The sequence below is a fragment of the Acomys russatus genome, chromosome 32 (genome assembly GCF_903995435.1).
Source record: "Acomys russatus chromosome 32, mAcoRus1.1, whole genome shotgun sequence".
In the NCBI taxonomy this organism is placed as follows: Eukaryota; Metazoa; Chordata; class Mammalia; order Rodentia; family Muridae; genus Acomys; species Acomys russatus.
The window spans coordinates 35,206,001-35,228,364 of record NC_067168.1 but is presented as its reverse complement, the minus strand read 5'-3'; the positions used below and the strand labels follow the sequence as shown (position 1 = coordinate 35,228,364).

Here is a 22,364-nt window from a genome sequence, read left to right as displayed (position 1 = left end):
CCTAGCTTTCTGCGTGCCTGTCCTTTCTTCATTCCTTCACTGGCCCTAGGCAGGCCAGGTGCCAAGCTGTGCAGGTTGCAGAAGCAGACCTTGGACAAGTTATTTAACCTCTGAGTCTCAATTTCCTCATCTATAAAAACAGGATAATAATAGCACCTACCTTATAGGGTTGTTGCTTGGCAGAAAAAGGACCTTTGAACTGTTTATTTAAAAAAGAAAAAAAACAGTTCACAGGCAAGAGGAAAATAAAAGGGCGAAGGCTTCCTTCTATGCATAAGAGAAAGCACATACAAAGGAGAAAAAATCAAAACAAACAGCAAAAGATAAGCTTCACTCATGACTTCTGTCCTCTTCAGACTCACATTCCCACTGTTGGCTGAATGTCAGCTGGAATTCTAGCCCTGAGAGCTGGCCTTGCAATTCAACAAGTCCAGAATAGAACTAATCAGCTTTATGACTCCTGATTTTCTGGATCCTGATTTTTGGGGGCAGTACTTTCAAAGTCTCCTATCACTCCTCAGAGCCTCCTAAATGCATGGCCTAAAACAGTGGGTCACCGTGGAGACAGAACTTGGCTGGTCAGGGTAGAAGCAAGGTGTGTTAAGAGCTAGAGGCAGGTCAGAAGTAGCAAAAACTCCAACTCTAGGAACAAAATTTAGCGGGCTCCAAATAATCACTTTCTGTTGTATGATGAAGAGCAGCTCTCCATGGAGCTCTAGAATACCCCATTAGCTACTTCTACTCCCTTCTGGCTATGTGGCAGTTTGCTGATCCCAACCCTATTTTGTTTGCTTTTTTATCCATTTTATGTGTATGGATGTTTGTCTGCATATATATCGATTTACTACAAAGACAAGAGGATCAGTAAGTAGTTCAAGGCCAAGGCCAGCCTGGGCTACCTGAGACACAAGCTCAAAAACAAAACAAAACACAAAAAGAAAGAATATTCCCCACCCCCCCCCCTCCAGTTTATTGAGACAGGCTTTCTTTGTATAGCCTGGCTATCCTGGATCTCACTCTGTGGAGCAGGCCTCGAACTCACAGAGAGCCACCTGCCTCTGCCTCCCAAGTCTGGGATTAAAGGGATGCACCACCATAGCATGACCAGGAACAAAGAATGAAAATAGAGCTGGGAACTGTAACTCAGGCCTACAGTCAATAGCGCTTAGGAGACAAGACAAGCCCATCATCAACAGGTTCTCCACAGCAAGCTCCAGGCTAAGCCTACAAGGCCTGTTTCAGAAAACAAAACAGGCCATGCGGCTGGGAGTCAGTTCAGTGGAAAGGCACATGCTTACTGTGTGGCTATGGAGCCAGGACATCAAGCCAGATCTATGTCTTTCATTTATGTAAGTCAAAATTCAGTGAACTTAATTAGTTCAAACCAGTCATCAGGGAATAAATATATATGGACCTACTAAGGGTTAACTTTCTTTCTTTTTTTAATTTTAATTTTGTTATTCCATCACATGTATCCTCCCATTCCTCCCTCCCCCCTGCTTTCACCCTATTCCTCTCCCCTATGTCTGTGACTGAGGGGGACCTCCTCCCCCACTATATGGTCATAGGCTATCAAGTCTCGTTTTGGTAGCCTGCTTATTCTTTCTTTGAGTGCCACCAGGCCTCCCCACCAAGGGGAGGTGGTCAAATATGGAGTACCAGAGTTCATGTCAGAGTCAGTCCCCACTCTTCACTGTGGAGAATGTAGGGTTAACTTTCTAAGCAGACTTGGTAGCCTATAATCCCAACACTAAGGAGGGCTAAGAACAGTCTGAGTTGCAGAGTAAAATTATCTTAAAATTTTTAGTACAAACATACTTAAACTGGACCTTGAAAACTAAGAGGCTCATCATTCTTGCCCACACTAACCTCTTTTGGTTTAGATTCTAATCACATCACAGTGTCACAGTGGAGGACAATGTAGTCTCCCAGCACCCACACTGACTGTTTCAGACTAGCTGCCCACAGTGCTTGCCAAGAGCACAAACAGGGTGATGTCCCCTCCCCTCAGGAAGCATTTCAACTAGTCCCCAGCTGGTAGCAGCATTTCCAAAACTTGCCTGGACACAAAACTTAATAGTATGCCAGTTGGTAATCACAGTTCCTACTAAATGTTTAGGTTAGAACACAAAAGAAAAAAAATAGCCTCAGTATTAATGTTTTAAAAAATCAACTCTGCTGGGTGCTGGTGGTACACACCTTTAATCCCAGCACTCTGGAGGCAAAGGCAGGTGGATCACTGTGAGTTCGAGGCCAGCCTGGCCTACAATGCAAGCTCAGGACAGCCAAAGCTACATAAACAGAGAAACCCTGTCTCGAAAAACAAAAAAAAAAAAAAATTTTTTTAATTTTAAAAAATTAAAAAATCAACTCTAAAAGAACAACAAAACAAAAACAAAAAATAAACTATAACAAAAATTGATTTTTTAAAATAAAATTTAAAAAAATATTTACACAACTCTATAATAAAAAAAATAAAAATGAGCCATTTTAATTTTCTTAAGAATAAATTTTCAGCTGGGCAGCGGTGGCACACTCCTTAAATCCTAGCACTTGGGAGGCAGAGGCAGGTGGATCTCTGAGTTCTGAGTTTGAGGCCAGCCTCATCTATAAAGTGAGTCCAGGACAGTTTAGGCTACACAGAGAAACCCTGTCTTTTTTTTTTTTTTTTTTTCTTCTTCAAGACAGGGTTTCTCTGTGTAATAGCCCTGGCTGGCCTCAAACTCACAGGGATCCCCCTGCCTCTGCCTCCTGAGTGTTGGGATTAAAGGTGTGAGTCACTACAGCTGGCTGAGAAACCTTATCCTGAAAAGGAAAAAAGAATAAATTTTGATAGGTGTGGCAGAAAATTTTTTGGAAAACAAAAAATACATTTTCAAGTGGCTCAGCAGCCAAAAGGACTTGCTGCTCTCTACAGAGGCTCTGTGTTCAGTCCCCAACACTCCCATGCAGGCTCATGACCATCTGTAAGTCCCGTTTCAGGGAATCCCATGCCTACTTCTAGCCTCTACAGGCTTGTATGCAGGAAGACATGTGGTACACATAGAAATACACAAAACACATATACATAAAACTTTTTAAATATTTATTTATATATTTTTGATTTTTCAAGACAAGGTTTCTTCATGTAAGCCTGGCTGTCCTAAAATTCACACTGGTCCACCGCCTCTGCCTCCCAAGTGCCAGGATTAAGGGTGTGTGCCACCACTGCCCAGCTTATAAAAATAAGATTTGATGCTAGGTGTAGCTGCAAATACCTTTAATCCCAGCACTCTGGAGGAAGAAGCTGGTGGACCTCTGTGAGTTTGAGGACAGCCTGGTCTCCACAGTGAGTTCTAGACCAGCCTTGGCCACACAGTGAGATGCCATCTCAAGAATTAAAATACATAAAAATAAAATTTCACATATTTTGTAATGAGATACACAATACATTAGTAATTCAAAGGAAATGACACAGCGAGCGAATTAGTAAATCTGAATCATTCAATTACATGCAGGTCATGAACAGACATGTGCCTCCATCCTCTTAATGTCTAGATGGTATAAATATGTAGAATGACTTCATTTACATTACTCAATTATAGCTTTTTAAAGAAAATTATCATTTCTATCCCACACTGACACTCTCTAGCTCCAGTAGGTGGAGTATAACCTAGACACTTGTCAAGTGCACACTGTATGACAGCTGCTCTTCACACAGTTGTTTAGAGAACAGCGCAGAAGTGTACCACCTGGCATTGATAAAAACCAGAGATAGGCTGGAGAGATGGCTCAGAGGTTAAGAGCACAGACTGCTCTACCAGAGGTCCTGAGTTCAATTCCCAGCAACCACATGGTGGCTCACAACCATCTATAATGAGGTCTGATGCCCTCTTCTGGCTTGCCAGTGTACATGCAGGCAGAGCACTGTATACATAATAATAAATAAATAAATCTTAAAAAAAAAAAACAACCCAAAGAGATTATACGGCATCTTTTTTGCTGTTGCTTCTTTCTTTTTCTCCTCTTTCTTTTGTGGGGGGAGGGTTTCTTGAGACAGGGTTTCTCTGTGTAGCCTTGGCTGTCCTGGACCCAGCTAACCTATTTTCAGCTCCAAAATTGAAAATCACTGCTTTCAATCAGAAAGGGTTTGAGTGAAAGCAGTAAGGTATAAGCCAGTCTTCTGTGACTATATCTTGTTCTGTAGATTTGACTTAAGAGCATTTAAATAGCGTATATAATTTTAATATTACATATAAAAATAATCCTTGGCCTTTTGATATGGAGTAGCTACAATCCCAGCACTTGAGAGGTAGAGGCAGGAGGAGCTTGCTTGAGGTCAGACTGGCACATAGTCAGTTCCAGACCAGCCAGGGCTACAAAATTTTAAAACTCAAAAAAACAGAAAAGGAGCCAGGCAGTGGTAGTACATGGGAGACAGAAGCAAGTGGATCTCTGTGAGTTCAAGGCCAGCCTGGTCTACAAAGCAAGTTCCAGGACAACCTGGACTACACACAGAGAAACCCTGTCTCAAATAAAACAAAACAAATAATAATAAATAGAAAAGGAGCTGGGTGGTGATGGTGCACACCTTTAACCCAGTACTCAGGAGGCAGGAGCAGAAGGATCTCCGTGAGTTCGAGGCCAGCCTGGTCTATGGAGCTAGTTCCAGGACAGCAAGGGCTATACAGAGACTCTTTGTCTTGAAACAAAACAAAGCAAGCAAGCAAACAAACAAAATACCAGTAAACAAAAACAAAAACCATAAAAAGGGGGAGCCTGGGAAATCCCTCAGTAAAGCCCGGCCACTTAAGCATCCACGTTTTCTCTGCAGCACCATGTGCATAGTTGAGCATGGCTGCTCATGCTTCAGGTTCCCTGGCTGGCCTGTCAGATAGTCCCGGGGCCCAGGGAGAAACTACCTCAGAAAAACAAAGTGAAAGACTCCTGAGGAACACACCAGAAGCCTCCAAATGCGTGTACATAAACAAATAAGTGTGCATTTACAACAGGTGTACACACACATTCATTGACACATATGCATCGAAGATAAAAACTAAGACAGGAATGGTGGTGCACACCTTTAGTCCCAGCACTTGGGAGGCAGAGGCAGGCGAGTCTCTGAATTCAAAACTAGCCTGGTCTACAGAGTGAGTTCCAGGATAGCCAAAAAATCCATGTCTAAAAAAAAAAAAAAAAAAAGGAAAAAAAGAAAAGATAGAAACTAAGGAAATTTATATCAATCACAAAGAGAGCTCTGTGGGCTGGAGAGTAGGTAAAGCAATTAGAGGCACTTGCAGTTCCTCTGAAAGGTGGGAGTTGACTTCCAGCACTTGGTGGCTCACTCACAACCAATCATAACTAGTCCCAGGGGAGTCAGAGGCTTTGGCACTATACACCCATGCACATACATGGTACAGAGCAGACCTGCAGGTAAAATAGCACCCACAGACATAAAACAAAAAATCTAAATGAACTCTTTAACTGCTTACCCTAGTGAAGTATATCCTAAGGTAAGAATTAAGAAAAATATAAATATATATTTGGTAACAGGGTCTTACTACATAGCCATAGCTGGCTTGGAACTCTGTTGGCCTAAGGAATTTTCTGTATTTTGAGACTGAGTCCATTATGTAACTCTGACTTTCCTGGAACTCACTATGTAGACCAGTCTGGCCTCCAATTTACAAAGATCAACTAGCCACTCACTCTTTTTGTTTGTTTGTTTGTTTGTTTGTTTTGAGTAGCCTTGGCTGTCCTGGACTAACTTTGTATACCAGGCTAGCCTCAAACTCAATAATTGGCCTGCCTCTGCCTCCCAAGTGCTGGGATTAAAGGCATGTGCCACCATGCCCACCCGCTCAGTCTCTGACTCTTGAGGGCTGAGAAAATATTTTAAAAGAAAAATGTAAACTGTTTTCTAATCCCACAGTTAAAATTATGATTCTGAGATTGTTATTGGCAATTTAAAAATAAAAGTCACAGCCAAGCATGGTCTGTCTGTAATTCTAACACTCTGGGAGGCCCTCCTTATCAGTCTCTCACTGATTCTTTCCTGCTCAAGCACACTAGAGACGTGAGGATGGTAATAACCGGGGCTTTGTGCTGCTTTTTTAAAAGGAGGGGGGGAGGGTGCAGTGGGGCTAGAGAGATGGCTCAGCGGTCTGCTCTGTCTGCTCTTCCAAAGGTCCTGAGTTCAGTTCCCAGCAACCACATGGTGGCTCACAACCATCTATAATGTGAACTGATGCCCTCTTCTGGCCTGCAGGTGTACACGCAGGCAGAGCATTGTATACATAATAAGTAAATAAATCTTTTTTTTTTTTTTTTTTGGTTTTTCGAGACAGGGTCTCTCTGTGTAGCCTTGGCTATCCTGGACTCACTTTGTAGACCAGGCTGGCCTCGAACTCACAGCAATCCGCCTGCCTCTGCCTCCCGAGTGCTGGGATTAAAGGCGTGTGCCACCACGCCCGGCTGCAAGTAAATAAATCTTAAAAAAAAAAAAAGCCGGGTGGCGGTGGCCCACGCCTTTAATCCTAGCACTCGGGAGACAGAGGCAGAGGCAGGTGAATTGCTGTGAGTTCAAACCCAGCCTGGTCTACAAAGCGAGTCCAGGACAGCCAAGACTACACAGAGAAACTGTCTCAAAAAACAAAAACAAAAACAAAAAAAGAAAAAAAGAAGAAAGAAAGCGCTTCGTCATGCTGAGGGTTTTGGACAGTTTTTTGGTGAGAAGGGATACCTAGCCTGGAACGCAGTTTTAGGTAGATAAACTAACCCCTAGTCTATAAAACACGTTACTCTTCAGGGCCATCTTTGATTTCTCAGCAAGTGCGTAACTGAGCTACATGAAACACTGTGTCCCCCGTCCCCCCAGACTCAAAAAGATAAAAACTAAAAAACAACAACAAAGGCCTAGGTCCAAGATAGTGGCGGCAGTATCTGCATCCCGAGTTTCTGGCCTATTAGGTTGTCCTGGCCCGTGGCAGCACGGACCTGTGAAGAACAGCATCCACAGCCAGGCCTGGGCGTGCCTGTCTAAAGTCCTCACCTACATCACTGCGAGTCGAGTAGGAGTGAGTGTGCTGGACATTTTCCTGAAGTCTCACCACCATGGAGGGTTTAAAAGACCCCAGTTCATCGCCAACACCCATCTCTATATCAGGACCAAGCCCTTTCCTTGCGGAAATATTAACCATTCCCTCCTCTTAACCCTCGGGTGAATCCGTTCCTGACCGGATATGAGGTCAAACAGGGGAGACTGGACCATCACCTAGGCAACAGGGTCACAGTACTGGTTTGGACCGTTACTCTGCATGTAGGCCAAAAAAGTGTATTATACATTAACCTCATGGTTTTTGTTTGTTTATTTTGTATCAAATGATGACTACCACAGCTATTTTCCATCCCTTTACTTGTGGGAGAAGACTGTTTAAACAAACAAGAAACAAAGTTTAAAAACAAATGTACAGCAGGGCGTACATTTAAGCACATGCCTTAAATCTCAGCACTCCGGGAGGCAGAGGCAGGTGGATCTCTGGAGTTCAAGGTCAACCTGGTCTACAAAACAAGTTCAATACTTCTCTCTCCAACACCTCCCCCGTCCCCCGCCACCCCCCCCCCCAGACAGGGTTTCTTTGTGTAGCCTTTGCTGTCTTGGATCTCTATAGACCGGGCTGGCCTCAAACTCAGAGATTCATCTGCCTCTGCTAGGATTAAACCCCGCCTCTTCCCTGCTGTTTTTTTTTTTTTTTTTTTTTTTTTAAACAAGTTTATGTAAAGAGGTTGACTGGAACAGAAAACTAGCACTCATTTTTATAGTAATTTACCCCAACTCGGGAAAAAACTGCCCCACATTTGACAGCTATCTACCAAAAAAAGGTGAGGGGGGGCGCACAAAATTGTCCTTGTTTTTATGATAATAAATAACAAATGAACACAGTATGTAAGGACTTTTTGGTTAAACAAAATAATTTACTGGAATATAAAAAGAGCTGACTGAGCACTCCACTAATAGAAAAGAAAGATTTTTTTTCAGAGAACTGGTAGTTTTCTCCATATCATCTCCATTTGATGCCAACCAGACACAACACTGTCCACTTAAAAAGAAAAGAAATAGTGGAAAGGCAGTAAGATGGCTCAGCAGGTATTTAAAAAAAAAAAAAAAAAAAAAAAAAAAAGGCAGGTGGTAGGGTTGATCACCTTTAACCCCAGCACTTCGGAGACAGAGGCAGAAAAAAAAATTATTTTAAACCCTGAACAGAGGTAGAGGTAGTGCCATGCACCTTTAATTCCAGCTCTCAGAGGGCAAATCTCTGAGTTCAAAGCCAGCACAGTCTACATAGAAAGTTCCAACACAGCCAGAGCTATTGGTAACAACTGGGGCTTTTTGCTGCTAAATTATTAGTAAGACCCTGTCTCAGAGAAGAAACACACACACACACACACACACACACACACACACACAAAACAATAAGAGCTCAGGGCTCAGTTAAGGAGGCTGAGGCAGGAAGATTTATTTAAGTTCAGGAGCTTTCTTTCAGCCTGGGCAACATAATAAGATCTCAAAAGATCTTTACAAAAATAGCCAAGACCAGGAGCCAGGCAAGGTGGAGCACACCTTTAATCCTAACACTTGGAAGGCAGAGGCAGGAGGATCTCTGTTAGTTCAAGGCCAGCCTGGTCTACCAAGGGAGTCCAGGACAGCAAGGGCTCTGTGTAACAGAGAAACCCTGTCTTGAAAAACAAAAAAAGTTAAGGCCAAGCTGGAGAGCTGCTCAGCAGTCAAGAGTATGTCCTACTCTTAGAGAACAGAGCCAAATTCTACAGCTCCAGCTCATGTGCATATCATAATTAAAAACAATAAAATGAAAAAAGATATCCAAGACTAGTAATGTTCAATCATTTTACTAAATCCCATTCTCTCTCTCTTTTGAGGCAGAACTTGCTATGTAAACATAACTGGCCTCAAATTTATGAAACTCTTTGCCTCTGGGGTTACAAGTGTGCATCACCACACCCAGCATACAAGCCATTTTCAAAATATGGTGTGAACTGAAATTAACCAAACTCAGAATTATCTGAAGATCTAACAAAAGAACTCTGGAACACTGCCCAGCAAGACAGTTTCTGTTTTGTAAGCAGAGACACTGCACTGGACTCTTGGATTGAAACAACAAGACAAATCCCCTACTTATTAATGGTCATGGAGCCAACAAACATGAAGCCTCAATAATGTGCCCCCAAAGAACAGAACTCACAAAGCCAACAAAAAAAGTAGAAAACCAGGTGGCAGCTCATGCCTGTAATCCAAACACTACAAGTAGGGGCAAGGGGATCCCAAATTCAGGGTCATCTTTGGCTACACAGTAAGTTCAAGGCCAAGGGGGGAGGGGGCTGATTAGCCCTTCTGTTTTTTCCTAAGAGTTATATATAGTTCAGATATTGCATCCAGGTCTTCAGCACGTTTGAGCTATTTTGTGTGTGTAAGATGAGATACTTTAAAAGAGAGAGAGAGAAAGAGAAAGAGAGAGGAAGAGAGAGAGAGACCGAGAGAGAGACAGAGACTTTTACATGAGGATACTACTTACTTAAATTATTCAAAATATTTCCCCCCAACCCCCCACCTCTGTCATGAACTCATTGAAGGGGACTAAGACCAGTTATTCCATCTCAGATTTCAGTGTTCTCCCCCCCCCCATAATAATAATAATTTATTAAACTTTCAGATCCCTTAGAACTGGAATTACAGCCAGTTGTGAGCTGCCATGTGGGTATTGGGAACTGAACCTGGGTCCTTTGGGAGAACAGATAGTGGTCTTAACTATTGAGCCATCTCTCCAGCCTTTTTTGTTGTTGTTGTTAGGGGTTGTTGTTGTTGTTGTTGTTTTGAGACAGGGTTTCTCTGGATAACCGTGACTATCTTGAACGTACTTTGTAGACCAGACTGGCCTTGAACTCACAGAGATCCACCTGCCTCTGCCTCCTGAGTGCTGGGATTAAAGGCATGTGCCACCATGCTCAGCACATGAATAGCTTTTACCCCCCCCCCCCAATTTTTTTTTGAAATATAGGGTGGGGGAAGAAATAGAGGATCTAAAGATAATCCTCCAAACCTACACTAAGGTACTCGGCAAACATTAGCCATTATTAGGGAAATACAAATCAGAACCACAATGGATATGAACAAATCAGAACCCTCAACACATTAGGGGCTGCAATGTAAAATGGTAACCACTTAAGAAAATTGTCTGTCCCAGCATGGGCCCTGGCCCCCTAGTATTTAATCTCAGTGAGCTCAAGGACATTCTGGCCAATACAGCATGCTCCAGAACAGCCAAAGCTATATATTGAGACCCATCTAAGGGGAAAAAAGATAAAGAGTAGTTTGGGGGTTAATTCTTCGTTGAACTCTTTCCTACTCAAAGGAGTTCTTTTTCAGTTCCTTAATCTATTTCCTATAATCTACATTTGAGTTGCTAAAAGAAAGAAAAAGAGGGTGGGCAGTAGTGGCACACAATTTTAATCCCAGCACTGGGGAGGGAAAGGCAGGCAGAACTGAGTTGAAAGTTAGCCTGGTCTACAGAGTGAGTTCCAGGACAGCCAGGACTACACAAAGAAACCCTGTCTAAGAGAGACCGGGGGTGGGGAGGGGGGGGAGTGGTGGCTCACAACTTTAATCCCAGCACTCAGAAGGCAGGGGCAGGCATATCTTTGAGTTCAAGACCAGCCTGGTCTACAGATTGAGTTCCAAGACAGCCAGGCTACAAAGAGAAACCCTGTCTTAAAAAAGAAAACAAAGAAAGAGGAAAAGAGCCAGGCGTGGTGGTGCACGCCTTTAATCCCAGCACTCGGGAGGCAGAGGCAGGAGGATCGCTGTGAGTTCGAGGCCAGCCTGGTCTACAAAGTGAGTCCAGGATGGCCAAGGCTACACAGAGAAACTGTGTCTTGAAAAACCAAAAAAAAAGAAAGAAAGAAAGAGGAAAGTTCAGACCTGAGCTCAGCTGCCAAGCTGTATATGTAAGGAAAAAAAGGAGGGAGGGCTTGATATTTCTGGGTATATACTCAAGAGTAATGAAAATACACACCCACAAAGGCAAATATGCACTAGAATTAGAGCAGCACATTCACTCTACTTACAAAACAGAAAACCTAAATGGCCATTAACTGATGATACAGTGTGGCATATCCAAATAATGGAACAGTTGGAGTATTGGAATGCACAGTGTCCCGCACCTTTAATCCCAGCACTCAGAGGAGGATCTTTGTGAGTTAGAGGCCAGCCTGGTCTACAAAATGAGTCCAGGACAGCAAGGGCTACACAGAGAGACCCTGTCTTGAAAAAAAAAAAAGAAAGAAAAGAAAAAGAAAAAAGAAAAAAAGAATATTGGAATGCAAACCAGAAACAGAAGGCCAAGTACAACAACAATCCAGGAAAGCTAAAGAGGGTAGATCTCACTTCACTTTGGAGTCACACACAAAGGAAAAGGAGGAGGGGGTGGGGGTGGGGAAGGAAGAACCAAGAGCTAGATTTAATGATAAACATTACCACCATCCAACTCCAGAATGTTATTATTCCAAGTAGAAGTCCTGTACTCATTAAATATTTGAAGAGAGGGATGTAGCTCAGTGCTAAAACTTAAAAAATAACCGTGACTAGTGAGATGACTCAGTGCGGGTCTACCACAGAACCCTGTTTCAATTCCCAGCACCCATATGGTAGATCACAACCACTTGTATGTAGCTTCAGTCCAGGGGATCAGATGTCCTATTCTGACCTCCGAGAGCTCCCGAATACAGCAGTCAGTATACATACAAACATATAATAAAAAATAAACCTGCAGGTGCTGGGCATGGGATATACATTTTTAATTCCAGCACCACTCAAGAGGCAGAGGCAGGCAGATTGCATGAGGTCAAGGCCAACGTGGTCTAGGCCATCCAAGGCTACATTGTGAGCACTTGTTTAAAAAAAAGAAGTAATAAATTAAAATAAATAAAAATTTATAAAAAGCAGACTAATGCTAAAGTTAATAAAGCATAATTGAAAACAACCAGGAAATGAAATTGCTTGACATCTTTTTGTTTTGTTTTGTTTTTTGTTTTTCGAGACAGGGTCTCTCTGTGTGTTACCCTTGGCTGTCCTGGACTCGCTTTGTAGACCAGGCTGGCCTCTAACTCACAGCGATCTGCCTGCCTCTGCCTCCCAAGCACTGGGATTAAAGGCGTGCACCACCACCCGGCATTTGACATCTTTTTTAAAAATACAATTTATTTAACTTTACTTTATGTGCATTGGTGTTGGGGTGTCAGATCCCTGGGAGCTAGAGTTACAGTTGTGAGCTGCCATGTGGGTGCTGGAAATTGAACCTGGGTCCTTTGGAAGAGCAGACAGCGCTCTTAACCACTGAGCCATCTCTCCAGTCCCGTTCCTTGACATCTTTACTTAAATCAAATGAAAGGAATGCTACTTGCATACTTCCCTGCAACCAATACACTAAAGAATGTGTTGATTATGCTCACCGATTTGACTCAACTGTTGTAATCATATACAAATTTTAAACTTCTAAATTGTAAACGATTATATTAAAGGAGAAGAAAGAGAAGAAGAGGAGGAGGAGGAGAAAGGAGGAAGAAATGCATGATTAACTGAGCAGGGATAAAATGGCCTAACTGAAATTTCCTTTAAATACTTAAGCAAAGGAAGAGGGGAAAAATATAAAGATGAAACATCGGTGAAAAATAATGACAACTGTTGAATGTGAGTGACGGCACTGGGGGCGGGGGAGGTTCAAGTGTTGAATGTGAGTGACAGCATTCAGGGAGGGGTTTCAGCTCCTCTTTCCTCTGTAAGCTTACAAGGTTTTCACTGAGGTAGAGAGGCCTGAAGATCGCCACATGTACGAGGCCAGCTTGACCTACCTACTAAGTGCCTGTTTAATCAAGGCTACCCACCTCATCTCAAAAAAAAAAAAAAAAGTTTTCCGCAGAAACTCTTCCCAAACTGAATTCTTTGCAAATGAAGTTATCATTCTGCTTGTTCCGGACGAGTTTCGGGGTGCGGGTGCTCAGGCTTATGGGGGGGTCTAAAGCAGAGGCAAAGCAGCTTCTGGCGGGACCGACTTAAGCTCCGCGCCACCACGCGGACCAAAGAACGCGCACGCTTCATTCAAGGCTGAATCTGACAAATCACTCTCTGTGAACGCTCGGGCTCAGAGAACCGCGGAGCTCAATTTGGAACCGGCACACGCCGGGGGAACCCAAGCAGCTCGGCTGGCGAGCTCTCGGATCTCCGCCCAGGGCAAGGCCGGGCGCTGCGCCCTCAGCCCCGCCGGTCGGCCCTCGGGTCCCTCCCTGGACCCTTCGCTAGGTGCCCACATCGCACCTCGGCCTCGGCCCGCCCGCCTACCTTCCAGGTCCAGTTCGTCCGAGTCGGAGTCGCTCTCCTCGTCCTCCTCGACGACGGCGACCGAGCAGGACTCCTGCACGTGAAAGGTCGTCGGGGTGGCGATGAACGAGTCTGTATCCAGGGCGCGGGCCTCGCGCAGGCGTGTGAAGTACTCCACCGCGAAGTCGACGAGGTCGGGCGGCTGCTGCCGCAGCACCTCCACGGTGTAGCCCTGTAGCAGCTCCGTGAGCCCCGGCGGGATATGGATGTGGCTCATGCCGGCGACGGCCGAGGGGACCGGCGGGTCGGGGCCGCCGGCGGCTGCAACCTGCGCGCTCCCTCACGCCGGCCTGTCACTCGGCGCCCGCGGTCTCCCGCGCGGCCCGCCTCGGCCTTCCTCGCGTCGCGCCTTCTTTCGGCCCGGTGTGCGTTTGTTGTGCGGGCCGCGTGACCCTTCCGCTACCAAGCCAGCCTGGCACCGCCGCTGCTGTCACCCGGCCGCAGCCCCCGCCGCCGCCGCCGCCGCCGCCGCCGCCGCGGGGACCGACGGGCTGGCGAGCTGGACGGGCGCGGCAGGCGCCCGGGTTGTGACGCACGCGGCCGCGGGCGTGCGCGTCCCCGCCGAGAGCTGGCCCACAGTGCGCGTGCGCCGCCGAGCCACCGGCTCTTGGGGCAGACCATGGTCAAGGTGCCGGAGGCCCCGGAGACGAGGAAAGAGTAGCCCAGCTGAGAGGCGGGCTGGTTAGTGCGTCTCGCCTGGTCACAAAGACCTTTCACTTATGCTTTCAGAACGTGCTCAGAGCCTCCTCTCAACGGAGTGCCAGGACACTGACGTGACACAGGACCACCTCCCCTTGATCCCTGCCCTAGTGGAGGACCAGAGGGTTCACTCTAGGGAATGCCATTAATGCTAACCCCAGGTACTGAATAGGACTCGCCCAGAGGAAGATCTGGAGGAAAGGTGTCTGAGAACAAACACCTGGTCAAGTCAGGACCACCTTGACTGACAGGTAGAACGGTGCCACTACGGAGTCTAGAACTAGGTCCTGAGCTGTCAAAAGGAAGAGGCTCTGTAGGAAGTAACAGTTTCAGAGAGTTAGTCATCTGGGAACTTTAGCAGAGAAACTGCCCTTCTGAAAGCTCACTCAGCCAATTGTGGACAGTGAGCTGGGCAGACCTTCCGGCTTGTTCCTCTTTTTGGACACTTCCATCCTGGTCTTCCTGTCTGTATAGACTTGTACTTTTCCTTCCTCCCCACTCTCAACCCTGGGCCCTGAGCCACACTATTTGGTGAAGTTGAGCAGGACCACAGGCACTGTTATCTTTTGCTTCTGGGAAGAGGGCGGAGGTGAACTGGAGAGGCCAGGCTGTTACCCAACTTGCTCCCTCCTATCACCGAACTTGACTAGAACAAACCTTCCTGGGGTATCCAGCCACAGCCTAGGTGCTGGCCGAAGACCCAGTGAGAATACACCCCTCCCTCAGCCTCCCGGAACCAGCCAGCAACTGATTAGCTGTCGATGTGGGAGGAAGCCTGAAAGGTGTTTGAGATGGTTAAACACCACCTGGTAATTACCCAGTATTAAGATCTCCACTAGCACCGCCCATACGGGCTTGGCACAAGCCCAAGACCAGTCAGTGCTGCTGGGAACTGAGCTGCCCGTAGTGACAGGGAATACCTTACTGAGGTCTACAGTGAAGAGGCCAACCCAGGCCCTAGGCTACACCTACCTGCCATCACAAAGGGCTGTGCGTCCCTGAATAGGACATGGTCCTCAAGCACACAGCAGTGTTGGATGTTGAGTGATGGAGATGCAGTGTCCAACGGGGTGTTGGCTGGACACGTGTGGCATACTTGTGGAGGACGAATGAATGAATGAATGAATGAATGAATGAATGATAGATTTCAGCAACTACAACAAAAGAAGCAGAAGCTACTCTCCTGACTTCACACTCATAACATGCACCCTTTCCCTCCAAGCTGTGCTTCTAATCACAGAACAGGAAGACCTCATTAAAGACAGGCAGCCAAGAGCCGGACATGGTGGTACATGCTTGTAATCCCAGTGCCTGGGAAATGGAGGTAGCAGGATCAGAGTTCAGTGCCAGCCTCTGCTACATAGTGAATTCAAATCTAGCCTGGGTTACATGAGACCCGTGTGGTGGCACAAAAAAAAAAAAAAAAAAAAAAAAAAAAAAAAAAAGAAAGAAAAGAAAAGAAATGCAATGGAGACGGGTCTTCCCAACTCTTGAACAGACAGGCTCTTTTTTGTATGTTTGGTTTGGTTTTGGTTTTTCTTTTTTCTTTTTTTTTTTGTTTTTGTTTTTTGTTTTTGTTTTTTGTTTTTCGAGACAGGGTTTCTCTGTGTAGCCTTGGCTGTCCTGGACTCACTTTGTAGACCAGGCTGGCCTCGAACTCACAGTGATCCGCCTGCCTCTGCCTCCTGAGTGCTGGGATTAAAGGCGTGCGCCACCACGCCCAGCGGTTTTGGTTTTTCAAGCCAGGGTTTCTCTGTGTAGCCCTGGCTGACCTGAAAGTCACTCTCTAGATCAGGCTGGCCTAGAACTCAGAGATCTGGCTGCCTCTATCTTCTCAAGTTTGGGGATTAAAAGTGTGCACCACTACTACTCGGCCAAACTAACTCTTATAAGTTTTCCAGGATTTCCGCTCTTGCCATTAAAACCCAGAAAATGTAGGTGTGACTCCCATTACACCATAATACCTAGGGAATTGCCTCTCTCTGCGCAGTCCTACAGCCAACCCTTTGCAAAGGTAAATTCAGAACTCCGTGTCCTAGTCTTCCCACATGATCATGGGAAGTTTTGTATGTTTTAAATAGGGCACAGGCAAATGAAGAGCTAGGACTCTGACCTCAGTTGCAAAATAGAGGAGAGAAAGGCTGTTGACAGAACTGGGTGTGGACAGGGTCTCCTGGTGTACTGAAACTCTATTGGCCTCTGCCAGAAGCAGTCTGGTTTCCCTGACGTGTTCACAAATGCAGCACAGCTCAGCCATCCATCTGTCCAGCAAACAGAGGGCACCCTAACCTAGGATAGTGACACATGACTTACAGTCCCCACTACTCAGGAGAATTACTCTTGTGCACAGGAGTTTGAGGCAGCCTAGGCATCGTAGAGGGATTGCTATCTTTAAAAAAAAAAAAAAAAATGACGCCTTTAATCCCAGCACTCGGGAGGCAGAGGCAGGCGGATCACTGTGAGTTCGAGGCCAGCCTGGTCTACAAAGTGAGTCCAGGATGGCCAAGGCTACACAGAGAAACCGTGTCTCGAAAAACCAAAAAAAAAAAAAAAAAAAAAGAAAGAAAGAAAGAAAGAAAGAAAGAGTGAGCAGGTTGGGCTGGAGAGATGGCTCAGTGGTTAAGAGCCTTTGTTGTTCTCATGGAGGGACCAGAGGATCTGGGTTGGATTCCCAGCACCCACATAGCGGCTCACAACCATTCATAACTCCAGCTCCAGGGGATCCACAGAGGCCTCAGACCTCTGCAGATACCCATGGTGCATACACATGCTTGGAGCCAAAACATTCATATGCATAAATAAACCTAAAAAGAATTGTTTTAAAGCAGGGCTAGGCTGTAACGTGGTGTTAGAGGTAGTACCAAGCCTACGTGGGTTCAACACCAGGAGCAACAACAAAACCCTCAAAGGGCTGAAGTGAACAGAGATTAGACACCCTACTGCTCCTCATCTGTCTCCATCTATCAGTAAAGGGAGACAGCTTGCAGGTGCAACCTGACTACCTCCCTTACTACTTGGTCCCCAAAGGGGGTGGGGTGGGGGGTGCTCTGTCTCTTCCCTATCCTTGAATAAGTAGAGGAGCAAGGGCTGTCAAGAATGCCCATTTACATTAATGAAAAGGCCTTGCAACAAAAGAGAACATCGGGGACCTGAGCCCTGCTTCTTCAACCTTTGTCCTGAATCCATCCACCCTGCTTGTATTCAAGCCTGTCGGGCACCACCACGTACTGTTACCATGGCAACCAAACCCACCACTGCCAGTACTGACAAACAGCTGCTAAGAGCAAGAGACTGGAGTGGGTGGGAAAAGCCTAGCGCAGGAGCCTTTCAGGAGCCAGAGCAATCCAGTGGATGAGGCCCCCTCGCTCTGTGTGGTCTTCCTCACAACCCCACACCACCAGCCACAGATACAGACATGAATACAATGAGGCTAATTCTCAGAGGTGTTTACAGTTGAGGATGCACTTTGCACAAGTGAGACACAAGTTGTTTGGTTCAACAGCAGGGAGGGTCCTGGCAAAAGAACTGCTGTTTCCAGTAAAATAGTGAATTTCCTACACTCTTAATAGGTTTTATTACTTAAAACCATTCTGTGCCCCAAGGGAGGGAGAAGCTAATACTCCTTGAAGCCTTGCCCTTGGCCCAGGTCTCAGCTTACTTACCTCATACCCTTTATCTACTAAGGGAACTCGGCTCCAGTGGAAACACAACCCATTCACCTGACCAAGAGGCCATTTGTCAACCTTAAACTCTTTGATTCTCCTGCTCTCACTCTGGAGAGTTAGGATTACAGGCACGTGTGTCACCATGCTGTTTATTCAGTGTTGAGGACTGAACCAAGGGCATGCCTGACAACACTTTAACTGCATTCCATCCCCAGCTCGGCTTCTTTAAGCTCCTTCAGTCCATACATGTTCACTGGAACCTACACTGTCTACTTTACCTTTGGAGCACTCCTGAGCCTCTTGATTAGCAGGACAGACTGGGGAACTTTACTCCGCCCTCACCCACCTGTCTGTTAGTCTGCATGATGCCTACCGCATGAGGTGCAGACTTTGATCTAGGAGGTCTGATCTATTTTAACAAACACCCATGCTCCAGGGAGCAGTTAATTCCTGGGCCACCTGTTTCAGTACCTGTGAGCCAATCCCTTCTTTCCTGGGACACTGTGTCCCAAGAGAGTGTCAGTGTCCGCAGTAGACAGTGTCTGCTTTTTGAGATACCTTAGGGCAAGGAAAGAAGCAGGGAAGCACAAGAAACAGGCCGTGGAGGATGAGAGCCTTTGTGTATTTACCATAGCAGAGAAAGTAGAAAAGAGAGCCCTCAGGGGCAGCAGGCCCTGCGGCCTTTTCAGTGACTATGAGGACTCTACTTAACACTCTTGGCCTGACTCACGGGCCAAGTCCTTGGACCTTGACCCAAAAATACAGACAGGTCTCCTGCAGCCTGGGTCAAGTTAGCCCCAGGACAACTTCTGATAACATCTCGGGAGGTTCTTCAGGCCACGCAGACAGGCCTAGACACACTGTCCCTACTCTATCACAGACTTGCTAATGGCCTTTGAAGATCACTTCATCCTAGCTGGGTTTTCCACATCTGAAAGTGAAGATTTAAAAAATAGAAACAAAACAAAGCAAAACAAAACCACTAAATATTGAGTTCAACGAGGATAGACTGGAGAAATGGGGAGGAAAGTATAGCTCAGTGGCAGAATATGTTGTCCAATCACTAGCATTGACTTTTCTTTTTTCAAAACAGGAAACTGAACTAGGGCCTCACATCTCCCTTAAGCAAGCACTAGTAGTCTTCTATCTACAGTCCCAGACCTTTTAGTTTTTATTTTGAGATGGTCTCACAAAGTTGTCCCGGCTGGCCTTGAATTCACTCTGTATCACAGCTGGCCTTGAACTTATGATCCTTCTGCCTCAGCCTCCAGAACAGCTGAAATTATAGGCCTGTACTACCTAAAATTGATAAAAGAGGAAGAAAGGAAAGATTGGGGGTGGGGGATTGGACTGTACTTCTAGCCTCAAAAGGCTGCAATGAACAGAATGCAGAGTAGATGCATCCCTTAGATCAGAAAGCTGGTGTTTCTGAACAGCTGCTGTTGCCACAACCTGCCCTGTCCCTCACCCTTACCTCAGTTATAACTTTTTTAAACAATCTGCATCCAGGCCACTCTTCCTGATCAATTACTGTCTGGCTTCCACCTGACTCTATGAAAGAGGGATCACTGGAGAGGTCCCAAATTCCCCACTACCACCCCATCCCCCACACTCCTGTCAGGAAGAGATATATAAGGGACAGGTGGCATTTCAAAGCACATCATAAAAGCAAGCCCTGGCTGGGAGGGTGTCACTCACCATCTGCTACGTTCCTTTCACAAACATGCCTCCAGGGGTTCGTCCGTTTGACTTCACATCCTCTCAAAGTGCAAAGGGATAAAATACCCATCATGAATATTAAGGAGGCAAAACACTCCACTTTCAGATGTGAAATATCTCCGAGGTTAAATGATTTTACGCTATGAGAATGGCTGGCATTTGGCTGAAATACAAATACTCCAACTCAGTCTAGGGCTGAGGTTTCCGGACAGTCTCATTTCCTGGGCAGTATTAAGAAGTGCCTGCCAGGCACAGTGGTGCACGCTGGGGGAGGCAGGCGGATCTCTGTGAGTTCAAAGTCAGCCTGATCTACAAAGTGAATCCAGGACAGCCAAGGCTACACAGAGAAACCCTGTCTCGAAAAACTGTACAAACAAACGTGCCCAGGCAGCTCTGAGAGGCCTGCACTCCTTTCCCGGGTGTTGTACTCTCCTTTTCTGAAATCTCTCAAGTCTGTACTCTCCCTCATTGTAATAACATCATGCTAACTTTGCTTAAGAGAGAGAGAAGCACTTGAAGGTGGCTTGTGTATGGTCATCTCCTCATCACGGAGACACTCAAGATCCTCCAGCACTGAGAGGTAAACTTAAAGTTGAATTAACCTTCCTGGGCAAAGGGCCCCAATTTTTGTCCTTTTAAAAAGTTACTTAGGACTGGAGAGGTGTCTCAGTGGCAACAGCATTTGCTATACCAGCATAAGGATCTGAATTCAGATCCCCAGGTCCCATGTTAAAACCTGGGCGTGATCATGTATGCATGCATGTGTAACCCCAGCAATGTGAGGGGCAGAGAAGAGATTGCTGGGGCTGACCCCAGCCGAGCTCCAGTTCAGTGAGAAAGTTCTCAGAGGAACAAGCTGGAGAGTGAAACGGCAAGAAACCCAACTTCCTCCTCTGACCTCAGCACTTGTGTACAAATTCCTGTACATGTACATACACGTTCAACACACCACACATATAAAAATGCTCACACATACACATGGACAAAATGTTACCTTCAGCCAGTTGTGGAGATACATACTTGTAATCCCAGCACTTAGGAGAACCAGGAATTCAAGGTTAAGCTCAGCTAAATAATGAGTTTGATGGCAGCCTGGGCTACATGACAGTCATCTGTCTCAAAAAAAAAACCAAACCAAAAAAAAAAAAACCAAAAACAAAAACAAAAAACTCAAAAAGGGTGTGGGGTGGTCTGAAGAAATGTCTTATCAGTTAAGAGCACTTGCTGCACAGAAGGACCTGAGTTTGACTCCCAGCATACACTTCAGGCAGCTGTAAGTCCAGCTCCAGGGAATCTGATAGCCCTGGCCTCCCTCCTCAGGCACCTGCACTCGTGTTAGCATAATCACATGCAAACACACACACACATACATGTAATTAAAAACCAGAAGATATATTTTAAAAATTAAAATTTTATTTTTGGCTGAGGATATAGCACAGTTGGCGTTGCTTGCCTAGCATGCATCAAGCCCTGGATCCAGTCTCCAGCAACCCATAAGCTGATCTTGGTGATGCACACTTGTAATCTCAGTACTTGTGAGGGAGCAGAAGATCAGAAGTTCAAGGTCATCCTCCTCAGCTACACAAAGAATCCAAGGCCAGGCTGGGATACATAACATCCTGCCTCAAACAAAGTTATTTTCTACTTGGCCATAGTTTTTTTTTGGTTTTTTGTTTTTTGTTTTTTAGATGGTTTTTCTGTGTAGCCCTGGCTGTCCTGGAACTTGCTCTGGTCATAATTCTTAAGATTTTTATTATATTTTATTATTGGGGGTGTGCGTATGCCATGGTACATGTGTGGACGTCAGAGGACAACTTACAGGAGTCCGGAGTCCACTCATTCTCTCCTTCCACCATGGGATCAATCCAGGCGGCCAGTCTTGGTGGCATATGCCTTTACCCTCTGAGCCATCTTGCAGGTCCCCACACTTAGCCATGATTCTCATTTGATCACTCAGATATATACTCCTTTGAATATAGCTTCCTTCTTAGAAGTCTAATCTTCAGCTTCCTGCAAGGTTAGCTACACATCCCCGACTCCCAGGTGAGGTGTCTGTCTCTCTTACGCTTGGGGTGATGGTTCTAAAGCCAAAGTCCCAAGGATCTCCATGGGGCTGCAACGGGACAGGAAGTGACACTGGAACTAACTTTTCTGGCCAGGCAGGGCAGTGCCAGAAAAGCAAAGCTCCCCTGACAGGCTTTCCCACCCACTAAGACAAGACCAAGCTGCTTAAGACTCCACATGCAACTTCTTCCAACCTCTTGTGGCCACACCTGCCTATCATCATGGCACAGTGAATCAAACCCAGACAGCTACATCAGTCACACAGCAAATTCCAGACCCACAGCAAGCCCCTAACTCAAAACTGCTTTTGACGTTTCAGACAACTATAAACTCAGGAGAGCCACATGGCTCACAACAAAAAGGAGAACCAATGAAAGGATGAATTACAATCAGGTGGCCTGCTTGCCAGACTGACCAAGGACTACATGAACAACTGCCAATCATGTCTCCCAGCCCCACCCAGAATATCAAGAGAGCCAGAGAAGTCCAGGTCAGCCAAAACTTCCACCTTCCCTGTTAGAGGCCCCACCTATGGCCCTCAGGAATACACTGGATTCCTGACAGCTTGTGAAGGCACAGCCAACCTCTGCTGAAGTGCCTTTGAATCACAAGAGAAAATATCACACAATGCAAAAATTAGAAACAATGTTTATTGTTTCCTGTTAAAATCAGGCCTCTCGTGGGGAAAGAATGTGCAAAAGGAGCCTTTCTGCACTGTGACTTTCACACTTATCCCAGGAGGCTGGGCCGTCTTCATTGTGTAGGAGGGAACATTCTCCACCTTCTCCTGG

The 22,364-nt window shown here is 45.8% G+C and overlaps 1 protein-coding gene across 1 annotated transcript in view; it reads right to left on the bottom strand.

Moving 5' to 3' along the window:
* Window positions 1-13,891, bottom strand: part of Prkar2a (protein kinase cAMP-dependent type II regulatory subunit alpha) — a 54,858-nt gene extending 40,967 nt beyond the window's left edge. The window contains exon 1 of the mRNA XM_051140352.1: window positions 13,388-13,891. Within this exon, the coding sequence (XP_050996309.1) occupies window positions 13,388-13,643 (256 nt within the window). The 5' untranslated portion in view covers window positions 13,644-13,891. The remainder of the gene's footprint in view (window positions 1-13,387) is intronic.
* Window positions 13,892-22,364: the final 8,473 nt, after the last annotated feature.